General features: G+C 50.0%; 1 protein-coding gene across 1 annotated transcript in view; it reads right to left on the reverse strand.

The window, feature by feature from the left end:
* LOC144734590 (neurexin-1-beta-like) overlaps window positions 1-21581 on the reverse strand; it is a 530465-nt gene that overhangs the window by 74677 nt on the left and 434207 nt on the right. Inside the window, exons 4-5 of the mRNA XM_078616842.1 lie at window positions 3717-3826; window positions 340-693 (exon numbers count right to left, since the gene is read on the reverse strand). Coding sequence (XP_078472968.1) covers window positions 340-693; window positions 3717-3826 — 464 coding nt within the window. The remainder of the gene's footprint in view (window positions 1-339; window positions 694-3716; window positions 3827-21581) is intronic.

A 21581-nucleotide genomic window follows, 5' to 3' on the forward strand; every position in this document is an offset into this window, starting at 1 on the left:
TCATCTGGTCCAACACCAATGGAGACTAGGCTCTAAGGAAAGCTGTCTCGGGTGTGGACCAATCAACTTCAAGGACAGTGCATATCATTACCATTATCAGAGTTGTTTCTTTTTGTTTGCATTTTGACTGCTTGTGTTGCGGTTATTGCAAACATGATGCCTTGTATAAAGGTGTCAGTTTTGTACCAGTTTAAAGGGTAAAAACCTACCACTATATTTTTCCACTGGTAAAGGAGGTCTCATAGTGGTCCTCTACGTATTAAGATGTTTCAATCTAACGAATGAGTGCATCCCATGGACAAATCATATTTCTTACTGGTCAAGCGTCCGACGACTCACCACCATGAGCGTGTCCTGCTGAACTGGCGGTCTGACTGGGACGTGGGGTCCAGACGGTGCCAATGCTGCTTCTCCCTCCTCATCCTCTCCCTCCTCATCCTCCTCCTCCTCTGCGGAGGCGGCCTTCCTTCCTTGTTCCGTCGTCGTGGTCACGGTTATCGTGGTGGTGGTCTCCACGAGCGTTGCGGTGGAGGTGCGTGGGCCGGCGGCGGCGGCGGGCCCGGTGGGCTCAGCGGTCGCTGTGGCGGTGGCCGTGGCGATCAGCGTCGCCAGGTGGGGCGACATCCCGCGGACCACCCGCAGGGCGCCCTCGGTCCGCGTGTGCGCGTCGCTCGCGGCCGCCAAGTTCAGAACCTGGTGGGAGGAGTCGAAAAATAACGACGACGACCGACGGCCACGTCACAGTTGCCACCCCTGATAATTGGGTTTTTTTTACCCTTCTATCCGGCAACAAAACTGACACCTTTTTTACAAGGAGTCATGTTTGCAAAGAACACAACACCTGCAGTCATAATACAAAAACATGACTCTGTATGCACTGTCCTTGAAGTTGATTGCGATCATTTGACAACCATGTTCTTTCTTTACCCATAAACCCTTCCTGCCTCCCCCTCCCCCCTCACTTAATCTCAAGACTCTCGCAGGAGCGCCCTGATTTTGGATATTTGACCAATCCCTAATTAGCATCTCTTTTTAAATCCTTTATATTAAGTTCGCTGGCTTGCTTAGGACCGTGCAAATCTTTCGGTCGTTTTTTAACCCACTTCCCGTGATCCAATCGAGCTGACATTTTCCACACAGACTCGTTGTGCGTGACAATTAATGTTCGTGAATTTTTTTTTTTCAAAACTTTACACTTTTTAGGACAAAAATATTATATTTAATTACCAATTGCTTAATGGTGGTAGGCAATCATCTGACCCATAGGTGGCAGACATCTCAAGCCAGAGGACGAGAGGACTCTAGCCGCCACGCATATAAAGGATTTATAGTGAAAAACTTTGTTTTTACGGGTTAATTTTTTACCTTGAAGGAAACCAGAGTGCATGGAGTACACCCTAAGCACACCAGGGGAAAATACTCAAATGGCATATTTTCGGGTCGGCAGAAACCAACCCACTCCAAGATGCCTCCTACAAGCGCACCATCGTACTACAGGTTTGGAGTCATCGGCCGCATCTCTTTGCGATCGAGTCGAGGCTCGGGGTGGCCGCGTTCCCACGACAATCCCGTGGTAGGCCGTCACGGCATATCAGGGAACAGCCATGGAAGATAATGTCGCAGAACTCTTTCGTTTTTATTATCGTTATTCCGGTCATTGGCGAGCAGAGGCAAACATAAAAAATCGCACAGCAACAAAGAGCACTACAGAAGATGGACCAGATAACAGGTAATGCCCTTTCTGAATAGAGCAAGATTATAAGAACTCGGGGGGGGGGGGGAAGAAAGAGATGGGAGACAATTCCAAGTGTCGGCGAGCAGTGCGAGGAAAATGAAGCAGAAAGACAACGTGTGGTGAGCTGCGGTGTGTCGGTTCAACAGGGTGCATGGGAGAGATGAAGGAGGGGGTGTCTGCGTATGGCACAGAAGGGAGTACAGCTGGTGGTGCATCTGCCGGTAATCTCAGTCAGCCAACGCATGGCACCTGCTGGGTCTGTCCCGAGACATCCTGCACCTAGCCTGGCACAGTAGGGGGGTACAGCTGGTGGTGCATCTACCGGTCATCTCAGTCAGCCGACCCATGGCACCTGCTGGCTCAGTCCCGAGACCTCCTGCACCTAGCCTGGCAAGTAGGGGGGTACAGCTGGTGGTGCATCTACCGGTCATCTCAGTCAGCCGACCCATGGCACCTGCTGGGTCTGTCCCGTGACCTCCTGCACCTAGCCTGACACAGTAGGGGGGTACAGCTGGTGGTGTATCTACCGGTCATCTCAGTCAGCCGACCCATGGCACCTGCTGGCTCTGTCCTGAGACCTCCTGCACCTAGCCTGGCACAGTAGGGGGGCACGGCTGGTGGTGCATCTACCGGTCATCTCAGTCAGCCGACCCATGGCACCTGCTGGCTCTGTCCCGAGACCTCCTGCACCTAGCCTGGCAAGTAGGGGGGCACAGCTGGTGGTGCATCTACCGGTCATCTCAGTCAGCCGACCCATGGCACCTGCTGGGTCTGTCCCGTGACCTCCTGCACCTAGCCTCACACAGTAGGGGGGTACAGCTGTTGGTGCATCTACCGGTCATCTCAGTCAGCCGACCCATGGCACCTGCTGGCTCTGTCCCGAGACCTCCTGCACCTAGCCTGGCACAGTAGGGGGTACAGCTGGTGGTGCATCTACCGGTCATCTCAGTCAGCCGACCCATGGCACCTGTTGGCTCTGTCCCGAGACCTCCTCCTGTCAGCGAGCCTTCGACACTTCACGTGGCCCCAAAGTGCACCTAGCCTGGCACAGGCGCCCTGGTCACGTCACCGTCACTTAGTGGCGAATGGCGGTGGTAGTGGTGTTGGTGCGCGGTCGACTGAGTCGTCGACGTGGGTGGAGGAAGCATGGAGTGAAGCTCACGGGAGCAGTGACCGTGGTTAGTAGCGGGAGAAGAGTGATAGGGAGGGAACTGACCACCGGTGAGATAAGTAAAATATAAATTCGTCTTTGTCTTGGGCCAGATATACCTTGCCAAAGAGCATTTACAGTCGTCTGGATGGGTTGTACGTATGTTGAACTTCTTTCGCACCGTACATATCCAACCGTGCTCATCGGAGGTGCGACAAATTCTCACCTGTGCTGCGAGTACAGGTAATCTCCACAGGTATCTCACTACCAGGGCTCCTGGCCACGTGCTCATCCCGTCGGGTGGCTACGTCACAGGCAATTCACGCCTGCCAGCCGTTCGACGAATTGTCACGAATCGGAGTTGCGATTCGGTTCAATTCAAACATCGTCAACTCTTTTTTGTTGTTTTCTCGTGTTTGCCATTTCGTTGACGTCGCCTTCTCGTGTTTGTCTTGTGTGTACAGTCAGCTTCGTTCACTCAGTCTGAGCGAAATGCAACATTCCCGTGAATGCGTGCGTCTGCGGGGGAGTGGTGCTGCAGCGGTTAGCGCGCTGCGCTTACGAATCCGATGATCCGAGTTCAGGTCCCGCTCACGACCAATAACGGTGGCGAACGTTTGAACGGGTTCTGGGCCTCCTCTAGGTCGACTCAGACATAAATGAGTACCTGATGCGGCGTGCAAATTTCAGCAAGGGGAAGACAAAGGCGGCCGGGCGTGGTGCTGGCCACCCACCCCCTTGTGTGCCGTATGTGCTCGCTAACAGCACTTGCCCGAGCAGTGTGCTAAGGCTACACGGGGGGATCTTTGTCTTTGGCATTGACCAACTGACCTTGAGGCCATTGTAGTATAGGCCAGACAGGAGGCCTTGGAACGGATGGGGCCGGTCACGTCCTCCGATACGGATCCACGCTTGGCTGTTGAAAATGGTCAGCTGTCGCACTGTGGACAATAGGTGGAAACATACAAGCAGGCAAGCAAGACGCGGCTGTTAATGCCCTTCGTCGTCGTCATCACCATTAGTCCCAGTGACGTAGGTAGCCATTGAGTACACAGGGGATGGAAATCCAAGATGGCAAAAATTGAACAGGGGTCCCACAGTGTCATTCCTTGCACTGGGTTCAGTTTAGTGCAGTTAAGTGATTAGGTATTGCCCTGTGAGCCATTCGGCTCTTGAATCGGGTTGCAACCGCAACAAACAAAAACATGAACAAGAAACATCTTAAAGAAATGGCAACCACTTTACACACCACTTATCACCCCTGATATTATCCACTGCTGGATGAAGCTCCCCCTCCCCCCCTCTCCAACCCCTGCACATCAGCTGACATCATCCCTCCCATCTAGACGGTGGGGAAATTCTCCTGGGCTCGCTGCCCGACTTTCGCTGCCGTTCACGGTCACCCGTATCGTCCGTATCGTCCGCGAGTCGTCGTGAAGTTTACACGCACCCTGACCAGGCGCGCGCGCGCCTTCCGCTCTCTCGGTGCAAGTTGCACCGAGCTGCCGGGGAGCACGACATTACTTGGGCACGTGTCGCGAAAGGTTCCCGCAAGAGCCCACCGTGCCCGTGCAGTGCTCGCCGCGCTACGCTGTTGGTCTTCAGGTTGTACGAACGACGACGTCGTTACTAAAGGTCGCCCTCGTTACACACGAACGTGACCACGATACCTCGCTGATCTCGTCGAGGATCATAAATCATCACGTGACACTCCGGTTATCCTCGCAGCAGCAGCAGCAGCGGCTTTTTGGCTGCTGCCATCATACACAAGGATTGAATAGAACTTTTGTATTCTCTGCCATAAGCCTGGGGGGTGGGGGGAGGTGAAGGTGGGGGGAGGAGATGGGGGGGGAGGTTGGTTGGGGGGGGGCATCCAGCCCAGCCCAGAGACGTTATTGACCTGTATCAGATTGTTATCCAGGAACGCTCGCCCTGTAATGCATTACATTATGATAGCATATCGCATTGTGCTTTGAAATGTGCGCGTGACAGACGGCACCTTTGTGGAGCAATGCGACCCCCGTGCTCTGCCAAACGAGAGTGTCTCGGACACTCTCGTTTGGCAGCCGTTGCTAAGCGCGCGATTTCGGCGTGGCCAGGGTCATCGGTGGCACGTCGTGCCGGGGAGGCGTTCGCGGGGTGATACAACTTTACTGGCAGGTGGCAACGGTGGGTGGGTGGGCACACAGGTGGGTGGGTACACAGGTGGGTGGGCACACAGGTGGGTGATCACACAGGTGGGCGGGTGGGCACACAGGTGGGTGGGTGATCACACAGGTGGGTGGGTGATCACACCGGTGGGTGGGCACACAGGTGTGTGGGCACGCAGGTGGGCGGGTGGGCACACAGGTGGGTGGGTGGGCACACAGACGGGTGGGTGGGCGGGCGCGTAGGTGAGCGGGTGGGCACACAGGTGGGTGGGTGGGCACACAGACGGGTGGGTGGGCGGGCGCGTAGGTGAGCGGGTGGGCACACAGGTGGACGGGTGGGCACACAGGTGGGTGGGTGGGCACACAGGTGGGTGGGTGGGCACACAGACGGGTGGGTGGGCACACAGGTGGGTGATCACACAGTTGGGTGGGTGGGCTCACAGGTGGGCGGGTGGGCACATAGGCAATGCCACGGTGGGGCCAGAGGGATATGTGCTGTTGACAGGTAGTAATCCTGGAATCCGCGTGACTTCACGTTGATGTGGCACAGCAGCGAGGTCAATGTTGGGATTTGGATTTCGTTCGTTGCGAATGGGAAACGGTGCTACAAACGAGACGGGGCCGAATTTGAGATCGCAATCATACCAAGAAGGATGGTAAAAGCGTGAAGAAAAACGAAGCAATTTGCAAATCTAACCGTCGTTTATAACCTGAACAAACGAATCGGTGACCAGGGACTGCATAGCGTTCATCTCCCATCACGTTCGGTTATCAAACGCGACGCCGAATTGTCGTTACCGAGAACGATCGTCATCATCGTCGCACGCCGTAGAGAAGCGTTGTGGCTAATAATGAAAAACAATCTACAACGCATTAAATAGTCGATGCGTGTGTATATCACCGCGATGATTGAAACCCGTGGGTACGAGGGCGCTGGTCACATCTTGAACGTGCGGCGATGCCACTAAAAAGGCGGCGCGAGGTGATTGATGTGGGCGGCGAAATATCGCGACGTGAAAATGACGACGCTCCCAGGCACGTCCACATCCCTGGCCCCGCTGTTAATAATGTCGGGAAAAATGTGAACCGAGTCCATCGTTCCGTTTGACCTTGACGGAAACCTGTGTTCGATCTCGTTTTTCTTTGTTTACACACACAACGTTAAATGGCCTTGTGAATACGATGGGCGGGTGGGCTTCGTGGTCAGTTGATTGAATGGTCTCCCACACAAAAACTAAATTTATTTTATTTACCGGCTAAATTCCACCGTCGAGCGATTTTTTTCAGAGGCGACCTCGTCACACGTGGTAGCCCATCGAAGTGGCTTGTATCATGGTCGTCATCATCATCATCATCGTCATTACAACTCGTGGGAATTTATAGTAGCAGAAAAATCATCTTAAGCGCGTGTTGTTTCTTAATGTGGAGTAGGCGGGGGGGGGGATGGGCAAAACCGGAGGACCCCGGAGAAAAATCCACGGCCCATTTTTGCTTTGTTGTTTCGTGGCATACGTGAGCACACAGGTGGGGGGGGGGCACATTTCATCACTTGTTGTGTGCGGGACATCGGCTGGTTTCTCATTGGGTGAGTGCAGCTGCTGCAATTCGCCGCATGACACCCATTAGACTTGGAAGTGCACTTCGCCGTACCGTTCCCACTTTGCATTCCGTGCGAGTGTGAATAGAAATTAATCATGGGTGGCCCACTCTTTTGTGCTGCACCACGATGATGAAGATGATGATCGCTATGAGCAGTATTAACTGCCTCGTTTTGCTCGCTTGTGTGTTTCCACCTATCATTGCCCGAAGTGCGCGACAGCCGTGTGTTCGCGTAGCCAACCGTCGCGCTGATCGGAGGTGCGCGTGGTTAGGACAGCAAACTAAAACACAAAAAGCAACTAAAACAAAAAAAACAGCTGACCGCTTTCAATAGCCGAGCGTGGATCCGTATCGGAGGACGTGGCCGACCCCATCCATCCCAAGGCCTCCTGTCTGGTGTTTACTACAATGGCCTGAAGGTCAGTGGTCAATGCCAAAGACAAAGATTCCCCGTACATCCTTAATAGCCTGTTAGGGCAAGTGCTGTTAGCGAGCAGCGACGGAGACCGACACGGCACGCGAGGGGGTGGTGTTGGCCAGCACCACGCCCGGCCGCCTTTGTCTCCCCCTTGCTGATATTTACGCACCGCACCAGGTACTCATTTGAGGCCGAGTCCACCCAGAGGGAGGCCCCAAACCGGTGCAAACATTCGCCACCGTGATTGGCCGTGAGAGCGGGAATCCAACTCGGATTCGGCGGATTCATAGCGCAGCGCGCTGACTGCTGCGCCACCGCTCCGCGCTGTCGCGTGCAGGCACGCACCCGCTCAGAGCGTTCACGCGCACTCACGCGCACTCACGATGACGTACGTGCACGCGCGCGCGCACGCGCACTCACGATGACGTACGTACACTTCAACGATTTCTGCGATGGCAAAGATACACTGCTGGATGAAGGCCTCCCCATGCCACGTGTCGATTCACTGGTTTGTTATTATCGACCCTCCTCGTCATAGGAATGTGGAATTCCAGCCGTTTGGCTGAGAGATGAGGGCAAATGCCTCAATGGTCGTGTGAGTAGGACATCACTTTCATATCGATACCTTCAATTGCCCACCCCCTCTACCGCCCCCCCCCACCACACTTCTGTAACCAGCACTGACCAGCGCGGTGAAGTATAGTCAAATACCGTAACCCCCACAACACATCACGCACCCCAAGGGGCGACTCTCATCCAGCAGTGGAATGACAAACGGCCTGTACGCGCGAGCTCCTGTTAAGGCCGGACACTGCACACAAGGTGAGTGTGTTGTGTTGGTGAGGCCGGAACACTGAGATCTGGTTGTGTTGGTGAGGCCGGAACACTGAGATCTGGTTGTGTTGGTGAGGCTGACACTGCACACAAGGTGAGTGTGTTGTGTTGGTGAGGCCGGACAACTGAGATCTGGTTGTGTTGGTGAGGCCGGAACACAGAGATCGGGTTGTGTTGGTGAGGCTGACACTGCACACAAGGTGAGTGTGTTGTGTTGGTGAGGCCGCCTACTGCACGCTTGGACAGCCACACGTGGCCACATGAACGCAGGGAGTTCGTGGGAGCAAGGAGCCAGCGAGGCCGCCCGTGACTCACCACATCCATAAATGAAGATCTTAGCTTTTAAAAGTGTCAGGCGGTTTTCGCATGGATGGCGCATGAAATATACACAAACAGGGGTCGCGTGGGCTAATGGTTTATGTAATGGTTATCTGGATGTTTCCTGATGAAATATTAACCCTTGCCACTCCGCCGGCGTTGCGAGCGCAATTGAAATGAAGCAATTGTTCCCCCACCCCCGCCTCCCCAAAACTTCGTGTCTTTTAATTCCCCGCTGAAAACTTGTCTCAACGCTAACGATATTTAGTTATTTATACACGATCGCAGCGGGGGAGGGGGGGGAAGTGGGGGTTGGGGGGGTTAGCCAGTTCGAATCCACCTCCCGCCGCCTCCGTTCCTCCCAGCAACCCCTCTGAGTCCACCGGCAGGCTTTGCGTGCTCGTCCGTCCGTGGTTGTCTGGGCAGCGTGGAAGAGTAGGCCAAGTCATCCTCTCCGGATAGCCCCACCTCCCCTCCCCCCCGCCGCCACTAGTGAAGTATAGCAGTGTCATGTGCACGACGCTGTCGTGTTCCTGCTGCACCTTTGCCTTTACCTGGGCGGGCTCACATCGCTGTCGGAGCCCGAACGAATTTGCGAATTAAAATCCGCTGCTGGCGGCGGCGAACCGTCGAGTCGAGTCGTGGGTTAAGCCCTCGGCGCGCGCAAGCGGCCGATACAAAATCTGAATCTCGTACGCACGTGGGAACACGTGGGAGCGCAGGACGGCAGGCGTACTCAGCGAAGAATACCGCTGGTATATATATATATTTTATTAGTGAAATATTCAATTGCCGTTCTGTTGGGGGTGGGGGGGGGGGGAATTGAAAGTAAGACCTTCCACGGAAATACGGCACCTAATCATTCACTCTGACAGATTATGTCCACGGCTAGCCCATAATACCGGCCCACAGTTAACTGGAGGACATTTCCTTTAATGTTTTTTTGTATCGTCATCTCCAGAGAGAGGTTCCATCACCATCGGTTCTCGAGTTTGCAGTCGACGCTCCGCGCGTGTCGATAGGCCGATTTAGCGGCGAAGAATTTACGGCCGCGTGCAATTTCTCGATATGGACCCCGCGAAAATACCGCGTCGTTCCCGACACGAGCGCGCCGCGTTTCTTCTTTCACCGCCAGCGCGGTCGTCGTTTAAACGTGAGCCGCGATTGCCTTTGATAAAAAGCGAGCGCTCGATTTATCACTGAATATTTTTAGGGCGTCGCTAGGAAGGAAACGCGCCTAAGTAGCCCGCACAGCAAGATGTATTCTGGATGCGGTGTGCCGGATGCTTATCGTCTTTTTCGTATTTATAGAGCGGGACACCGACCCGGATTGAAATGAATCCCTGTTGATGCCTCCAACCATGTCCAGGGTTCGTTCTACCTGATTGTGTCTTTGTTTGTACGTTGAACCTCCGGCCAGCCGAGTTCGATTTCCCGCTCACGGTCAACACCAGCGACAATTATCTGTACCGGTTCTGGGCCTCCCCTAGGTGGACTCGGCCTCAAATGAGTACCTGGTGCCGTGTGTAAACATCGCCACTGGGGAGACAATGGCAGTCGGGCGTGGGGTGATGGCCACCCACCCCTTCGTGTGCCGTGCCGGCCTTCGTAGGCGCTCGCTGACAGCACTTGCCCCGACAGTCTGTTACAGGCTAGACAGGGGGGGGGGGGGGATCTTTGTCGTCTTTGAATTTCTTTTGCACCCTACGTAGCCAACCGTGCTAACCGGAGGAGACGCGTACTGCGTTCAACCGCCGCAGTGCGAGGGAGTGAAAACCCCAAACATTCTGGACCTCTCTATTTACTTCCACCAATCACGGCTCATGACTCGCTCAATTCAATAAACAGATGAACTCAACAAGATTCGTCAATAACGCCGTGGCTTTAAAATAAATAAAAACACCTAATATAACAAGTGACGTTTCAGGCAATGATCCTTCTTTACAGCACATAAATGGACCGGCTCGGGAGACGGAGGAGACAATTGGAGGCTGCGTTAGCCACCATGGGGCCTTTACTTGATGATAATTCAATTTTTAACAAGTGTCTTCTGATGACCCGTTTATTTAAATTTTTAAATGACCAGTAAACAATTTAACAATTCAACAAATGTCGCGATGCTCATCCGAGCTACTGCATTCGGAACTTCCTCCCAAGCACCTATTCCCAAGGTCCTATAACCTTTCTCAATTCAACAAAAGTGTTGTGTGCTGCTCTTGTATGCTGTACCGGACTATCATTGGTGTGCCAAGTTGCTGGCTGGTTTGTATTTATCGGCCTTTCGAGGGGGAGGGGGGGTGGTGGAGCTATTACATGCCAAATAATTACCAGGACAAAATATCTTCGCAAGTGTGTTTAAAATCAATGACACATTCCGCGCACCGATTCGCACTCTTGACTACGTACGGTGCGAAAAGAAATTCAATATACGTATGTACGAACCCTACTGAATATTGAATCCCGTACGTAACGTAACGTACGGGATTCTTAGAATTGGTCGGAAATACAGTACCCAAGGTAGGAGCTTATTTCCTCACTGACAAGTATTCCCGGTCGCTGGTAGACTGGATTAGGTGCCACGTTGCTATCAGAATCCGAACCATACTATTCATTTGTACTGTGGGGAATCCGATGAGCTACACAGCTCTTTTTCACAGATGTCCAGTCGTAGCCACGGCCGTAGCGAGAGGCATTCTGGATGCGGTGTACCGGGTGGGGAAATATTTTCCGGGTTGCCTACCCAGACAGACCCAGCTGAAACGTAGCCCTGACCCAAGACGTGTAATAAAGCCACGGCAGCTGATTAAGAATCTTAAGAGCGGTGGGAGGAACACCCCAGGGATGGCTCTTGGTGTCCGTCTTGTTTGGGTTTCTTCTTCAAATTGCGTTGTTGTTGTTCAGTGCAAGATTATCCCCCGCCACGTTATATTATACCCGACTGTGATGATGCCGGTGAGAATGATGGTGGCACGATAATGATGACAATGGTGACAAAGACAACGACCAGAGATCTTCTGCGTTGGGTCTGACGATGATGACAATGATGACGATCACGACGACGATGACGACCACGACGATGACGACGACGATGATGACGACGACGATGACGACGACGACGACGATGATGACGACAATGATGACGATGATGACGACGATGACAACAACGATGACGACGATGATGACGACGACGATGATGACGACAACGATGATGACGACGATGAAGGCAAAGGGCAACGACGCGTGTCGATGGCGACACCAAGCTCCGCTCTGCCCTACTGACCCCACGTGAAGCCCCCTCTTGCCACGCTCTTCGACTCCACGTACATTGTCCGTGTACCCTCAACTCGCTTGCCCGTTTGAGGGCACCCTCACCGAAGTGAGTTGGCAGTATGCACTCGGCGGGCTGGACGTGTGCGTGTTGAACTTGTGTCGCACTGTACGCAGCCAACCGCGCTATTCGGAGGTGCGGGCGTGGGGGGGGGGCAGGACAACAAACTAAACACAAAAGTTAGTTGTGAAGAAATGAGTTGTCAATCTCGATTATGTAAAAGTGCATAGCTCCAGTGGCTTCCTGATATCGAAAGGAAGAGCGTTCCAGACGGCCGCAGAAGCGCATCTGAAAGCGCCGCGCGCTGCGGTGATCGTCTGTGTTAGATGGCTAGCGTCAAGACGACGCTGCGAGTTTGACCCGAGGTTTTTTTTTGCCCACTTCAGCGATTGTTTCTTGCCGTGTTGTCCCACCTGATGACGGGCGCTTGTGTTGCGCCCGAAACGTCGTGATTTAATTTATTTTATTTTCTACCCACGTGACTTTACCGAAAGATCCAAAGAGGATGGATCCCTGCAGTCACGAACAAACTTCCGCAAGGCGATTGTGAATGCATTTATGGAAGGCGTTTGCGTTAAGAAGGCTGCAAATTGAGGCCAGCAAGTAGCCTTGGCGGTATTTGGGAACTACTCCCATTCCAAGCCTGGCTCTTTTTGGCTGCAGGCAATTATTCTTGTGGGATGCGTAGAGGAGGCCGGTTGTTGCGAGCGCATTTTTTCCCTTTAAGACGGATGTTTTTTATTCTTCCAAGTGCTGTGTTTATAGATGTACTTTTAATAGAAAAAACGTACAAACGTTAGCTTTGATACTTACAAAAGGAACATCTGGCTAAAATCTACGGTGAACTTAGACTCCATTTGCCGTCGCGTTGTGTCGTAGAAATGGTCCCGCTGAGTGCTTTTCGGGCAGGAGGAATCGCATTCAACGCCTACCATTCCAGCGTGCACAAACAACACGAAACTCAACACGTATTCAGCAATAACACCCACCGTTATGTCGGTTGTGTGGGCTTCAATGGGAAAAAAAGTACAGTAGAAGCCCTCTTAACGACGGTAATTGGTTCCATGAAACCGGTCGTTAATTGATTTGGTCGTTAAGCGAGTACGGGAAATACACGTTAAAGGTTTAATTTGTTCCGGTAGCATCGAAAGTGATTCCCTTTGACCCAAAATAAACGCTATTTATAATATTTAAAAAAAATGAATATGAATACATAAAGATACTAACGACATTATAAATACATAATATTAAAATAAACACGGTCAATCAATTCATTCATTAATTTGTACTGTATCCATAACTGCCTGTCGTTAACAGGGGAATGGTCGGTAAGCGAACACATTGGGCTGTATGGAGGCTCGTCGCTAAGCGATTAGTCGTTAAGCGATTAGTTGAGGGGTTCTACTCCACACTACTATACACTACACTATACACTACACTATACACTACACTATACACTACACTATACACTATACACTACACTATACACTACACACTACACTATACACTACACTATACACTACACACTACACTATACACTACTATACACTACACTATACACTACACACTACACTATACACTACACTATACACTACACACTACACTATACACTACTATACACTACACTATACACTACACTACTATACAGTGTATAGTAGTGTAGTGTGTAGTGTATAGTGTAGTGTATAGTATACACTACTATACACTACACTATACACTACTATACACTACACTATACACTACACTATACACTACTATACACTACACTATACACTACTATACACTACACTATACACTACACTACTATACACTACTATACACTACACTATACACTACACTATACACTGCACTACTATACACTACTATACACTACACTATACACTACACTATACACTACTATACACTACACTATACACCACTATACACTACACTATACACTGCACTCTACACTACACTACTATACACTACACTACTATACACTACACTATACACTACACTATACACTACACTATACACTACACTATAGACTACACATTGGCTTTTATGGAGGCCCATCGTTAAGCGATCAGTCGTTAACAGCGGTGGTCATTAAGAGGGGTTCTACTGTATATAATAGGCGACATTTCTGTACTAAAAACACGTAAACAGATAGACCATAGCAGTAGAGTGGATAACAAGAGGAGGAGCACCCACCTGTGTACACCATAGGGGAGGAGGGAGGGGGGGCTGATGAGAATTATATTAAAATTCATAATAGAGGTTGTTTGGGTTAGATCGCGTAAATATATAAATGTGTCAATATTGATTTGAAACTTTCGTGACTGCAGGAATCAATGCTCTCTGGTTCTTGTGTTGCGACCGCATCGTCGTGTTTTTTTTGACTATTTGTTCTATCAACGTGACTTTACCGAAAGAACCAGAGAATATAAATATAAATGTGTCATCATGGGACCTCCTTTGCCAGTACCAAAATATACTAATAGGGGTTTTCCCTCTTTTTTTGGCAACAAAACTGACACCTTTTGCAAGTATTGAGGTTAATGTAAGCATGATTCCTTGCAAAAGGTGTCAGTTTTGTTGCCAGAAAAAAAGGGGAAAACCCCTATTAGTATAAATGTGTCGTTAAACCCGCCACCACCCGACACAGCAAATTAGTGAGGTTTGTCACGTAACGTTACAGAACGTGGCCAATTCGTTACTAGTGCAGCACACCGATGTGTTGGAGAGCCAAGCCAGTATTGTTTATTTTTTTACATGTGGATGGAGTCCCATAGTTGAATTGAAGCACTCTTGACACGATAACATGTTAATAAAAAGTGTGCCGTTCCGGGCGCTTCCCCCCTCAACCATTATATATACGGAGTGGTATCTCTTGTAATCTCTCATTTACTTGATACAGCTGTCGTGGCTGTGACGGTTCCACCTGAAGACAGAAGCTTGTGTTGCCTCCGAAACGTCGTGATTTTTTATTTTTATTTTATTTTACTTTTATTAATTTAAATTTAAAATTTTTACCTACGTGACTTTACCAAAAAAACATAAGAATACGATAATATCTGGCAACCTAGCAGCATTTGTTTAAGAAGCCTAACTGTGCTGATGAGACCCAGAAAGTCAACATCTGTTCAGAGTTTTCTGACTTAGACAAATGCTGCCTGATAAATTGGCTCTCCAACACGGACCGGTGTTGCTGTACTCGTAACAAATTGGCACGTTCTGTTTACTTGACAAACCTTACTAATTGGCTGTGTCGGGTGGTGGCGGGTTTAACGACACATTTATATATTTACGCGATCTAACCTAAAAAGAAAACCTGTGTTATGGATGATATTGGTCGCGAAAACCTCCTACGTGTTAATACATTAACATTACAACATTTTGATCGCCATTTCTTTTCAAATAGGCATACGAATAGCCACAGGAATGGTAGCTATTAAGTAAACTTACAAAGCACTTCAAACATGCCATCTCGGATGATCCCTGTAGGGAAGCGGGTATCGTATTACATTGTATAAACCGTACGACTCGAGCAATTCCTGCAGGAATAACATTCGAATTTCTACTCTTCCAACCGGCGAGATGTCTGCAGGAATCTAGCGACTGTCATGTCCTCTACGGGCAATTGCCACGTTAAATCTCCTTTCATTTGAAAGCAATTCTAAGTGGGATTTTGCCATGGAAAATTCGTGCAATAGACCGGGCTTCTATCGCGGTCTCTATTATGAATATAGCTTGGTGCGCCATTGGTAATTCCAGCCGTCCAGAATGGCAAATTCAGGCCAATTTCACGCAGCCATAAACTAAAGCTACCTAATTTCCGGAGGGCTCAACCGGGACACATGTTGAGCTGATTAGAGCACTGAAAAAAGAAGCTATATTCGAATGAGTAACAAACAACGATCCGCACAGATAGATTCAATAATCCTTTGTTATACTTCCATATCCTGGCCATCCTGTAGTCAGTAAGCATTGCCGGTGAGTATTATGGGAAAAAAGTATACCCACAATGCTCCACTGCAACGGATGGTGAGTTTATGTCCAGTATTGTGTTTTTTTAACATGTGGATGGAGTCCCATCGTCGAATTGGAGCACTCTTGACACATGAACATCTGGCAACCTAGCAGCATCTGTTTAACAAGCCTAACTCTGTCGATGAGACCCAGAATGTCAACATCTGTTCAGAGTTTTCTGACTTAAACAAATGCTGCTTGATAATTTAGGCCTGGAAAGCCAACAGACCAGAGTTTCCCTTGTTACGGTATATGATTTTTATTTATTTGTCCTAATCATATTATACAACTCTTACAAGCCATGCCCTCTACGGGATGTCTGCCGCTGCTGTGTGCGGGCATCAACGTAATAATCTCTCTGTAAAATATCCGCTAAAGACGCCACGTCAAGAGGCGAATCTTTTGTTGTTGTTGTCTCCCTCGATAAAATGTTTGCAACAACAACAACGAAACAATATAGACATGTCATGAAAAAAAATAACAATGTGCTTATCGCAAGTGGGAAAGATAGATATACAACTACTTTTGCATCGTCTCCGCCATCCTCTGCACTCGCGATGCAGACAGATTGATGGGAACTAAAACCACCGCTCATTCTCGCTCGTAATCTGTGACGGCCGCGCTAATGCACTGTCACCTCCGCCGCTCGCTATTTCCATTTGCCAGTCGTAGTAGTATTATTATCGTCATTATCACAGACAATAAAAAAAACAAACACACACACACTACCACCGTTTCCTTGCTACTGGCTCGGCAGAGATTATAGCAAATATTTCAGACACTTGCCTCGCAGTAATAATAATATAGGCAGCGTTTCGCCAAGCGTGTATAAACGATGTTTACTTCTCACCCTCCTGTCGGGGGGGGGGGGGGGGGGACTATTGCAGGCTATTCAAGGTTTTCGAGAGGTCACCGAATGGCAGGTCAAAGATTAATGAAAAAAAATTGGGGCCCGGTGTTAATCCAAAAAATATTTTTTTTTCTCTCTCTTTTTCTTTTCTTTTCTTCTAAACGAGAAACTATTGTGTGCACGACATCTCCTTGCACACACAGCCACCCATTAGTGTGTGCGAATTGACTCCAAGAGGGTCCAATGGTTAGCCCATCAGCATGCGCATGTAAGTATTGTACGCGAAACGACACGAAAAGGTCCACCACTCGTGTGGCCGAGTCGGCTGATGGTGGGCGAAGTGCTGTTCACGTTGGCATGGGGATACCGGACGAAGTTGTGGTGTGGCCACAACCACGCTCGGCCACCTTTGTCTCCCCGGGTGATGGTGTCGTATCACACCGCACCAGGTCCTCGTATCAGACCGAGGGAAAGGCTCAGAAGCAGTTCAGCCACTGATGTTGCGCTGGGAGCGAGAATCAAAATTCGGGTCGCCGCGTTCGCAGCACAACGAGCTAACCGCTGCACCACCGATCACCTCTTCCTACTTACACAACAAAGACGGTGGTCCCCTGCATAGCCTGCACGGACTTTTGGGGCAAGTGCTGCTAGCGACCGCCTATGAAGGCCGGCACGACACACGAGGGGGTGGGTGGCCAACATCACGCCCGGCCGCCTTTGTCTCCCCAGTGACGATGTTTACACACCGCACCAGTCGCTCATTTGAGGCTGAGTCGAGCTAGGGGAGACCCAGGACCGGTTCAGATAATCGTCACTGGTGCTGGCCGTGAGCGGGAATTGAACTCGGGTCGCCGGGTTCATGGCGCAGCGTAGCGCTAACCGCTGCACCACCGCTCCCCACATACGCACCTTAAATGTGTGATCTCTTGATTTGAAACATGACACGATTAATATGCTTCCTAGGTTCATCAAGACATCAAGTATCACACATTGCCTGTGAAGCAACTGTTCACACGATCCAAAAGGACGGTGTTGCAAGAACGCCCTTCGTATTAATAACTTCCATGTATACGACAGGCAACTCTATTAAAGATTTTATGACCTCGCGAAATTTAACTTGAGCGAACAAATATTCTCCGTTGCGGCATTATTGCATTTTATCGTTGTATATATTTTTTAAGGTGGCGCTTTTTACTGTTATTATTGTAGCTATTGTGCTGCATCACTGGCAGAGTTCTTTAAAAAAAAAGAATCCCTCATTGCGTTATTTTGCGATCCGCGCGACAGACACCAGGGGAGGTCCGTCCCAATTAGCCTCGATGACCACCACGTGCCTGCCACACCGAAGACAAAGATCCCCCTATAGCCTTCACAGACTGCGAGGGGCAAGTGCCGTAAGCGAGCACCTCTGAAGAGCCGAACGGCACACGAGGTGGTGGCGTGGCCGCCTTTGTCTCCCCGAGTGGCGGACGTTCACTCATCGAACGAGGCACTCATTTGAGGCTGAGTCGACCTAGGGGAGGCCCATAACTGGTTAAGGTAATCGTCACCGGTGTTGGTGGCCATGAGCGGGAATCGAACTCGGGTCGCCGTAGCTCAGAGCGTGAACCGATATAAGACCGCTCCTCACTGCCACGAAACAAAGACAAAGATTGCCCGTATAGCCTGAGCAGACTGTTGGGGCAAGTGCTGTTAGCAAGCACCTTTGAAGGCCGGCACGGCACACGAGTAGGTGGGGTGGCCAACACAACGTCCGGCCGGCTGCCCTCGTCTGGCACCAGGTACTCATTTGAGGCTGAGTCGACCTAGGAGAGGCCCAGGGCCGGTTCAGATAATCGTCACTGGTGCCGGCCGCGAGCAGCAATCGATCTCGCGTCGTCGGGTTCGTGGCGCAGTGCGCTAACCGCGACGCCACCGCTCCCCACTGCCACACGTGCACGCACATGAGCAAAAATCATGCAATGGATATGCGTTGTGCGTACGTGCGATCGTTACGCTGACATTTGCGCTCCTGCACACCGCTCAACGCAATGAGCACGCGTGGCAGGTTATGCGCTGGGGCCATGCGCGCCTGGAGGCAGGGGCTGGTGGATCACGATGAGATTTGCGAAAGTTCCTGCGCGTCCCTTTCTGCTATCTCGCTGCCGATCAGCCTTACGAGCATCCGAATCACCCCGAACGTAACCTACCCCCCCCCCTCCCTCCTCCTCGGCGGAGCTCAGAAGCTAAGCTGGGCTTGAGCCTGATCAGTTCCGCTGAAGGGAGACTGCCTGGCAATACCAAGTGTCGAACGCTTAGGGGTGCAGATGGCCAGAGATGGCAGCACGGCAAGTGGATTGTTGACATCCATCTGTGCGGAGTGTGGGGGAGGGATTTCTCTAGGTCACCCATCCGCTCACCTACATTGATTAAAAAAAAAACACTCAAAACGGTCATTACGGATTCTTGAATCTACCTGTGCTGAGTTGTAAGCATTATCCCCGCACATGCAATGGGGTTTCTCTGGGTACTGTACTTAACAGCCAAACAGCCATGAAGCAGACCCGGCCAAAACATCGCAATGCACGACCCTCCTGAAAATACTTTTTTTTGCCAAGACTCATCGATAATTTAACAACAACAACAACAATCTAAATGTATAAAGTGCCCTTAAACAATCGTTCTCAGGGCGCTATGCATGGAAAGGCCGAACATAGTTAACAACAATCAAGTAAAGCAGAGGAAGGAGTGAGAAAGACGGTTTGAAAATAACTAAAGAGATGAAAGCCTCTTCTTGGTTTTTTCGGTAAAGCCACGTAGAAGGGAAATAATAAAATAATAAAAATAAAACATAATAAAATAATTCTCACGACGTTTCGGCCACAACGCAAGCAGTCGTCATCTGGTGAAAAGGACGGCTGCTTGCGTTGTAGCCGAAACGTCGTCAGAATTATTTTATTATGTTTTATTTTTATTATTTTATTATTTCCCTTCTACGTGACTTTACCGAAAAAAACAAGAAGATGAATCCCTGCAGTCACGAAAGCTTTAAATCGAGATGAAAGCCATTTAAAAAAATATATGTTTCGAGATTTTACGATTCGTAAGTGTCTCGGAATTCCTGACCCCAATGGCCAGGGCGTTCCAGAGGTGAGGTGCCTCAAACGCAGAGGTACCCCGCTCGCTCCCTCGAGTGCGAAGGGCCCAGACCGCGGTGAGACACTCCGGGGTGACAATTTGCATTGTTATGAATATTGATGTTATCATTTAACACGTGCGCACACTCGGCTAATTGCGTCGTTAAGCACTCCCGGCACCGCATCTCCAACGGCTGAAATCATCCCTGTCATTGAGCTCATCGGGTTACGACGAACATTTTGACATGAGCAAAAAGGCCGCTGACGACAATCGTCGATCCTCGGCCTCTGCCTAAGAAGCCTGCACCGTGATGCGGATGCCAATGAAATGAATACGACGAGGGCGATTTACGCGGTAGGTCAGCGAATGAATAGAAATCTATCTATCTATATATTCTTAACATTTTAATTCCGCTAATGTTCTGCCAGCCGATCATCCCGCGGTCGTTTGAAATAGCTGCGTTGAAAAGCATCTCATTAAAGCCGTCTCCTGTTAATTATAACGAAGCCAATGTATGACATTATAGTTATTTAAAAAAAATATCTATATATATACACCGATTACCAGGGCCATACTACTTGTCATCCCTGGAGAGGAATGTGATCGATTCGCGGAACGAGAGGGTGAGTGATGGCTCTTTTGTCATGGGCAGTCATTCTCTTGCTATGACGTCCTTACATTTCTGCTACGACAGAGCAATGAGGCCATTAAAAAAAAAAGTAAGCATGTTGACAAGGAACGAGAGAGGTCGATGTCGTGTGCGCGCGCGTCGCTGCGTGTTGCGTGGGGAGCGGTGGTGCAGTAGTGGCGAGCGCGCTGCGCCACGAACCTCGGCCACCCGGGTTCGATTCCCGCTCATGGCCAACCCCGGTGACAATGATCTGAACCGGCCCTGGGCCTCGCCCTAGGTCGACTCAGCCTCAAACGAGTCCCTGGTGCCACTCGGAAGACAAAGGCAGCCGGGCGTGTTGAGCCACGCCCGAGAATCGAACTTGTGCCGCTGAGTTCGTAGGGGGTGCATTCACTCACTCACATAGGCCACTACTCATTGTATGCATATGGAGCAGTAGCGTGGTGGTTTGCGCACTGCCCTACGAACTGGGCCACCCAAGTTCGACTCGTGCTCACGGCCAACTCCAGTGACGATTATCTGAACCGGTCGTGGGCCTCCCCTAGGTTTACTCGGCCTCATATGAGCTCGCTAACAGCAGAACTTGTCCTTTCACAGTCTATGTAGGCTGCGCGGGGCGCATTTTTGTCTCTTTCATCGTCATAGAATCGACGATATTTGAGATCGCTGTAATTGCTATTGTTAATCTTTACATGTCCATAATTTGTGTGGACTACTCTGCAATATGAGAAGTATTTAGAGTAAAAAAAGACAATAAAAAAATGCAGACATCGGATTTTCTTTCAATAACAATAACAACATGTTGCGACCACAACAACGACCAAAAAAAGAATACGATTATTATAAAAAATATATATATATATACCGCAGTTGCAAGAATCATATGTTGACGATCCGGGGTTGCGAGAGGCAATAACAGTTTTTTTTTACTCGTTAATTGCTCGCATTGTTCAGCTCGGCACGGCGATTGCGCGCGTGTGTGTGTGTGTCGCCCCCGAGTAGAAATGAAAATGGCACTCGATGTCAGACGCTCTCTTGGCTTGATTGATGTTAAATTGGAGGTGATAGTTAGCAAAGAGGCAGGCGGCCCTTTGTGTACAGACGGAGCTTTGCACAAATGCCACTCGCAAGGAGGAATTGAACCACGTGGCACTTCCGCGAGTAATGGTCCACTTGCACGCATCTAATTTGCGAGATGAAGATGATTTAAAAGTCAAAAGTGAGTGCTTGTTTTCAGTGCCGGATTAAGCTAGTGCGGGCCCGTAGCATATGTTATAAAGGGGCCCTAAATAAAAAAACGTAAATATTAAAACACACATTTTTTACTTGCATAGAAAAGTAATTGTCTCTTTTTTATTTGCTATACAGCCAGATGATACATTTAGCGCGGGGCCCTTGAAAGTGCGGGGCCCGTAGCATTTGCTGCTACTTGTGCTACGA

Source organism: Lampetra planeri, chromosome 52 (assembly GCF_965212315.1).
Source record: "Lampetra planeri chromosome 52, kcLamPlan1.2.h2, whole genome shotgun sequence".
Classification (NCBI taxonomy): Eukaryota; Metazoa; Chordata; class Hyperoartia; order Petromyzontiformes; family Petromyzontidae; genus Lampetra; species Lampetra planeri.